The sequence below is a fragment of the Leptonychotes weddellii genome, chromosome 9 (genome assembly GCF_054177405.1).
Source record: "Leptonychotes weddellii isolate Sample4059 chromosome 9, ASM5417740v2, whole genome shotgun sequence".
NCBI classification, from domain to species: domain Eukaryota; kingdom Metazoa; phylum Chordata; class Mammalia; order Carnivora; family Phocidae; genus Leptonychotes; species Leptonychotes weddellii.
Genome location: NC_138377.1, coordinates 66,597,113 through 66,603,176, shown reverse-complemented (window position 1 = coordinate 66,603,176; position 6,064 = coordinate 66,597,113). Strand labels below are relative to the sequence as shown.

General features: G+C 50.7%; 2 protein-coding genes across 3 annotated transcripts; one reads left to right on the top strand and one right to left on the bottom strand.

Moving 5' to 3' along the window:
- Window positions 1-433: 433 nt before the first annotated feature.
- Window positions 434-1,731, top strand: APEX1 (apurinic/apyrimidinic endodeoxyribonuclease 1; the record flags this gene model as incomplete). The annotated part of the gene is made up of 2 exons (XM_081829711.1): window positions 434-659; window positions 961-1,731. Coding segments are annotated over 2 exons (744 nt in total), but the record flags the coding sequence as incomplete, so codon positions are not given.
- An 85-nt stretch (window positions 1,732-1,816) lies between these two features.
- Window positions 1,817-5,612, bottom strand: PIP4P1 (phosphatidylinositol-4,5-bisphosphate 4-phosphatase 1). 2 transcript variants are annotated; one of them, XM_006731379.3, is made up of 7 exons: window positions 5,127-5,612; window positions 4,624-4,814; window positions 4,142-4,248; window positions 3,591-3,696; window positions 3,332-3,384; window positions 3,140-3,230; window positions 1,817-2,657 (listed from the first exon to the last, which is right to left on the bottom strand). In XM_006731379.3, the coding sequence occupies exons 1-7, from the start codon at window positions 5,287-5,289 to the stop codon at window positions 2,514-2,516; spliced, it is 855 nt and encodes a 284-aa protein (XP_006731442.1). In that variant the 5' UTR covers window positions 5,290-5,612; the 3' UTR covers window positions 1,817-2,513. The 2 variants fall into 2 exon arrangements, with proteins under 2 accessions (XP_006731442.1, XP_006731443.1); XM_006731380.3 differs by having other exon boundaries at window positions 5,148-5,611.
- Window positions 5,613-6,064: the final 452 nt, after the last annotated feature.

Below are 6,064 nucleotides of genomic sequence, written 5' to 3'. Positions count from 1 at the left end.
GTGAGTTGGAGCCCCACATGTGGCCCAGAGTTTACTTAAAATTGTAAAAATACTGCTTAAAAGTCTTACGTGTCATCCATTACCTATGAAAAAATACAATCTCTTCAGTATTGAATGTAACACTCATTTTATCTTTTTCCAGTTGTTTAGATGTTGTGCTTACCAGACTTTTTTCTTAATACTTTATGAGAGAGTGCACAAGGCGGGGGGGTGGGGGGGCAAACGGAGAGGGAGAAGCAGACTCCCCACTGAGCAAGGAGCCCAACCCAGGGCTCACCCAGGACCCTGAAATCATGACCTCAGCTGAAGGCAGACGTTTAACCGACTGAGCCACCCAGGCGCCCCATGCTTACTAGACTCTTAAGCAGTGACTGTGTCTAAGCAGTGTAGCTCTAGTACTTGGCACAGAGTCTTCAGTAAATGTCTGAATTGACAGTACTTTTCCTACTTCTCATTTCACTCACAGTGGGTAAAGGAAGAAGCCCCAGATATCCTCTGCCTTCAAGAGACCAAATGTTCAGAGAACAAACTACCAGCTGAACTTCAAGAGTTACCTGGATTATCCCATCAGTACTGGTCAGCTCCTTCAGACAAGGAAGGGTACAGTGGTGTGGGCCTGCTCTCCCGCCAGTGCCCCCTCAAAGTCTCCTATGGCATTGGTGAGACCCTGTTGATTCCTAATTCCTGAACTCTTCCAAACCAATTGCTAATACCCCACTCCAGCCCCTAATGTTTCTTTACTTTCCCTTTTCTTATACTTTTTTCAAAAGATTTTGACAGAGAGAGACACAGCGAGAGAGGGAACACAAGCAGGGGGAGTGGGAGAAGGAGAAGCAGGCCTCCCGCGTTGCTCGATCCCAGGACCCCCCCAGGATCATGACCTGAGCTGAAGGCAGACACTTAACGACTGAGCCACCCCTTACACTTTTTTATGCTGATTTTGTTTCATCGTTTCTGTAGGTGAGGAGGAACATGATCAGGAAGGCCGAGTGATCGTGGCTGAATTTGACACGTTTGTGCTAGTAACAGCCTATGTACCTAATGCAGGCCGAGGTCTGGTACGCTTGGAGTACCGGCAGCGCTGGGATGAAGCCTTTCGCAAGTTCCTGAAGGGTTTGGCTTCCCGCAAGCCCCTTGTGCTGTGTGGGGACCTCAATGTGGCTCATGAAGAAATCGACCTTCGCAACCCCAAGGGAAACAAAAAGAATGCGGGCTTCACTCCACAAGAGCGTCAAGGCTTTGGGGAATTACTACAGGCCGTGCCACTGGCTGACAGCTTCCGGCACCTCTACCCCAACACGGCCTATGCCTATACCTTTTGGACCTACATGATGAATGCTCGATCCAAAAATGTCGGTTGGCGCCTTGATTACTTTTTGTTGTCTCACTCTCTGTTACCTGCATTGTGTGACAGCAAGATCCGTTCCAAGGCTCTGGGCAGTGACCACTGTCCTATCACCTTATACTTAGCACTGTGACACCGCCCCCAAATTACTTTAAACCTGGGAAATAAGCCCCCCAAGCTAGCTTTAAAACTTAACCTCCCCAAACTTCTTTAAAAACTGCTCTCTAGAGATATCTGCACTGTATTTCCCTTCTAAAAATACGAATCCTTCAGCCAGTCTCCTACTGATGCTTTTCTTTAAACCCCCAATTTTTTTTTTTTTACATTAAACAAAAGCTACTGATGATTTTGAATTGTCCACATGAAAATAAAGAGCCATAGTTCCAGCCTTGCTGTCTTTGTATTCTACCCCTTTGTGGGGCTACAAATTCCCCTCGTTTTTTCACATATAAAGATAAACAACTGGAAAAGGATAGTCATGACCTTATTTATTTACAAGCACAGGATGGATCCCTAGCCTCCCCCAAGACAGAGCAACCCTACCCAACCCAGTTAAATACTGCAACTAGGGGGTAAGGTTGGAAGGAGGAATTAAGGGAAATACAGGACTAAGGGAACATACCCCACATTAAATAGTTATATACACATCAGTTCCTGTGGTTCTGTACAGAGCAGCGGCTGACCCCACCCCCCCCAGGACACGGAATGGGGGGAGAGGAGACTGAGGGTACTGAGGCCAGAGCCAGCCCCTGGTGAAGTGCAATAGCAGCAGCAAGGTCCTAATGGTGCACAAGAGGGAGGGAACCCCCAGGGCTACCCATGGCCACCCTGCCCTGGAATGTTTAAGGGACAGGAATGGCTCTCAGGGAGCATATTAGGAAGGACAAGGCTAGAACCCTCTTTTAGGACCCAGGTTTAGGGGCAACATTCTGCCTATTTCACCCTAAACACAGCAGCCCTTGGAGGAAAGCAGATGGCCAGCAGTGGTCTCTACCCCTCCAAACCTAGGTGAGGGCCTGGTTCCTTCCTACCTCTCCCCAGGGAAAAGGAAGGCAGCTGCTTGGCTCTCCTTACAGAAGCCTCGGGAGCCTTTTACCACAGTTCCCTTTGTAGTGTCACTGTCCCCACCAGGGAGGGGCCAGGCACAGTCTGTGGGTCCTCGTGGAGCTCAGGAGAAGTTCTGGACAGGGTGGCTGACCTTCATACAGGCCCAATAAAGGGCCCGGCCCAAACACAGCACAGCCAGTAAGATGACAAGTGCCCAGGCTGCATAGATGCCTCCGTATCGCCGTGCATGCTTCCAGGTGCCAAACTGATGAAGGAAGAAAGATGGCGTTACTGTTGAGCTCTGACCACTTTCTAGAAACCCCAGTAACAGAATGGAAGCTTCAATCCCTGGTCCCCTATCCATGTGTATCCACTTTCAGGGACCTTCTTAAAGGCCCAGTTCTGCTCCCTTCCCCTAGGCAGGTACATTAGTCATACAATCCCACACATCTGTCAGTTTTTCTTAGTGTCTGACAGGCGAGCCAGATTTCCTAACAGCAACTCTTAATTTAACCCACTTCTCCATTGCCCTATCTTCTGCATAAAGAAGATGGCTGTTTTTTACTCCCATAGTAACAATGAAGATTATCCGTTACCTTCGACTTCAGCTCACCTAGATATTAAAACAAGACAAAATAAACAAAAATCCCTCAGTTTCTTTCACTGTTTTTAGGGCAGCCATCTCCCCAATCTTAGGCTATGGAGATGAGGCTGAAGAACGAGAGGGGTTGGATCAAGGTTACTCACAGCAAGGCCAGTGGCAGTAACGGCCAAGAGTAAGCCAAGCAAGAAGCAGCAGATACATCTCTTTCGTGGATATCTGCGCCCAATAGATGACCTGTGGGGAGGCAAACGGATGGATGTTTGTAATGGCCCTATAGGTTTTCCTGCACATGTTAACAATTACCAGCTCAACAATGCCACTCTCCAATCACTTACACTTTCCGGCAGTGAGGGCAACGGGCCAAAGTTCGGTCTGTGAACTCTGTCCACTATGGAGAACAAAAAAGGAAGAAACCAATTAACAAAAGCAGGGTCATGTCCAGTGAAGGCCCTGGGGCAGGGGAGGGTAAGAAATGGAACATAAGGGAAATTAGAACAAGCCTTCTTAGGATTCATTATCATAACTCAGAAATACATTTATGATTACTTCTGTTTCTCCCCCTCCTTCTCAAGGCTTCCCAATACTCCTCCTCACCAGGAAAGTATTCTTGCAATGTCCACAGATGACCCTGACACCCATAGGTTGTGGTTCTGGACTCAGAGGTCCTGGATGCACGGGCCCCAGGTTGATGATTCTTTTGCTATAAAGGAGAAAATGACTATGTTTAAATAATTTTTAATCCTAAAGGTTTCCACACTATCCCTCCTTCACATCCCCCACTCCCTGCCTAAGTTCCTCTACTTCTCTGTACATGTAATGTACCCCGCCCCACCCCAACACTACCCCCAGGGAATTGAGGAATAACACTGCTTAAACTTCAGGTCTCTAATTTCCCTTTTATCTCATGCTAATTCACCCAGCCCCTTAGACTCTCTATTTCCTATAAGACACCATTTCATCCCAATCTTTTTATTGGGAGATGAGTAAGATAGCTATAGCATTCTAAAGGTACAATGGTCCGCAGTCTTTTTTCCTTCTAAATAAACACCAGGCTCTCTCACCTTTACATTCTCTGCAAACATTCATCCCTTTTACGGCTTTCCAATTTTTCCCACTGATGCCCTTCCCCACCTTATGCCTCTTACCAGTAGGGCCGAGGGCAGGCAATCCGCTGGGAAGTCACTTTGCAGATAAGGAGACAGTTACAGGGGCACCGAACATATTTTTTCCCTGGAGGTGCATTCTTGATTGGCTAAAGAATAATGAGGACATCGGTAAGCAAACCTCTAATTCCAATCCCTTCCATTTCCTCCAAAAACACCTTCTGAGGAGAGATCAGAGAGATAAGGTCTTAGCCAGGACAGAGAGATGAAAGAAAAGCATATAGCATGAGATTTGCAAATAAAGACTAGGCTTAAGTATCCAGGATAGGTGTGAAGGTGCAGGACCGTAAACATTAGCTTTGGTGAGTGGCTTCTGGGTAAATGGCGGTGTGAGACTCCTGGAACTGAAACCGGGGTTTCATGACTATCACTTAGCTAACACCTGAAGGTCAAGGGTCTAGAATCGAGGGATCAGAAAGAGGATCTAGGAAACAGGGCCCATTTCATAGATATGTATAACTCACAGTGGCTTCATTGCAGACGCCACATTTGACTACATGCTGATGCATCTTGCCTTCCACGTTGATGAGAGACTGGCAGACTCGGCAGGTGATCATGGGGGCACTCCCACTGTCCGGGCTGGTCAGGGGTGAGTAGGGGGGCGGGTCCTCCCCAGGCAACACGGCTGGGTGTCCCTCAGGGAACGGGGGAAATGCTGGAAAGTATAAAGGAGGGTGGCATCACTTGCAGACACCCCCACTAATGCTCCAAAGGGTCAGGGAACTCTTTTTGGTCCTCAACCCTTCTGACCTAGCTCGGCGGGCTTATAATCCGTGCTTCGATCAGCTTCCCCAGAAGCCCCTTCCTTTCCCAAGCTCCGTGGCAATTGCGAAAGGAAGAGAGCTTCACCCAGTCACAGGTGCAACTACTCCGCACCTGGCGCCTGGGCCCCGCCTCCGCCCTGGGCCCCGCCCCCTCCCGCGTCTCAGAGTACCCCCGGGAACACCTCGGACCCACCCCGGCTTACCCTGGGGCGGGGCATGTTTACCGGCTCCGTACGGTGGTGCGGAGGGGGTCAGGCCTCCCCCGGGCCCAGCCCCACTCCCGCCCGGCCCCACTAATCCGTTGCCGCCGGCGCCACCGTCGATGGGCTCGGAGAGGAGCGGGGATCGCTCTCCGTCTGCCGCCATGGCCCCCACCACCGCCTCCTGCTCCAGCCACGGATCCGGCTCTCTTCGCCGCTGCCGTCTCCGCAGCCACCGCCGCCGCCGCCGCTACCGGGTGCCCAGGGCGCCTGCGCGCCTCGCGCCCAGCTCTCCCCGCAACCAGTGGCCTACCCCGCCCGATTCCGTCCCGCAAGCACGTGATAGGTTATCCCCGCCCCGGCCGTGCTGTTATTAGTGGCGACAAATCAATTCTTGGTCCTGCCAAGGCAGCTCTTTTTTTCCATTGGGGAGCGCCGCGGTAACGTCAACTGTCACATGACTTCCCGGAGGCCGCTGGGCCTGCAAAAACTGCACGTGACGAGAGGTTCTGCAAGCCATTGGAAGCGTGGCCCATCGCGTTACCTCCAGACCAGGAGGTGGGGCTAGGCTGCTTCTGCTCACTGGTCACGTGTTTCAGGGAGCCGCGCGTCCTCCGTTACGCGCCCAGAGCAGGTGCATAATCATCGCTCCTCATTGGTCCAAAGGTACCACTAAAAGACATCTCCTCTTTGCGGTTATAGTTGGTCTCCAATTGGCTGGCCTCTCTGGTCCCGTGACCCGTGGGGTGCAACTGTATTGGTCCGAACTTAGGTCCAGAAGCAGGGGGCGTGGCTGAAGGAGCGGGCCGTGAAAGTGCCGGAGCTTAGGGCGGAGTAGCAAAAGGAGGAAGGTTGGCGGCGTGTAACCAACCTGTAAAAAAACAAGAACAAAAAAAACCTGTAAAAAGTTGGAGTAAAGGTGTACCAGTAGGAAATGGATT

What these genes read in the sequence shown, in the direction of transcription:
- PIP4P1 (XM_006731379.3), bottom strand. Translation starts at nt 5,289, where the DNA reads ATGGCGGCAGACGGAGAGCGATCCCCGCTCCTCTCCGAGCCCATCGAC. An exon ending in GCCTGCCCTCGGCCCTACTG is followed by an intron (nt 3,697 to 4,141) that starts GTAAGAGGCATA and finishes TCTCCTTTATAG; the next exon opens with CAAAAGAATCATCAACCTGG. An exon ending in TGCCCTCACTGCCGGAAAGT is followed by an intron (nt 3,231 to 3,331) that starts GTAAGTGATTGG and finishes GCCTCCCCACAG; the next exon opens with GTCATCTATTGGGCGCAGAT.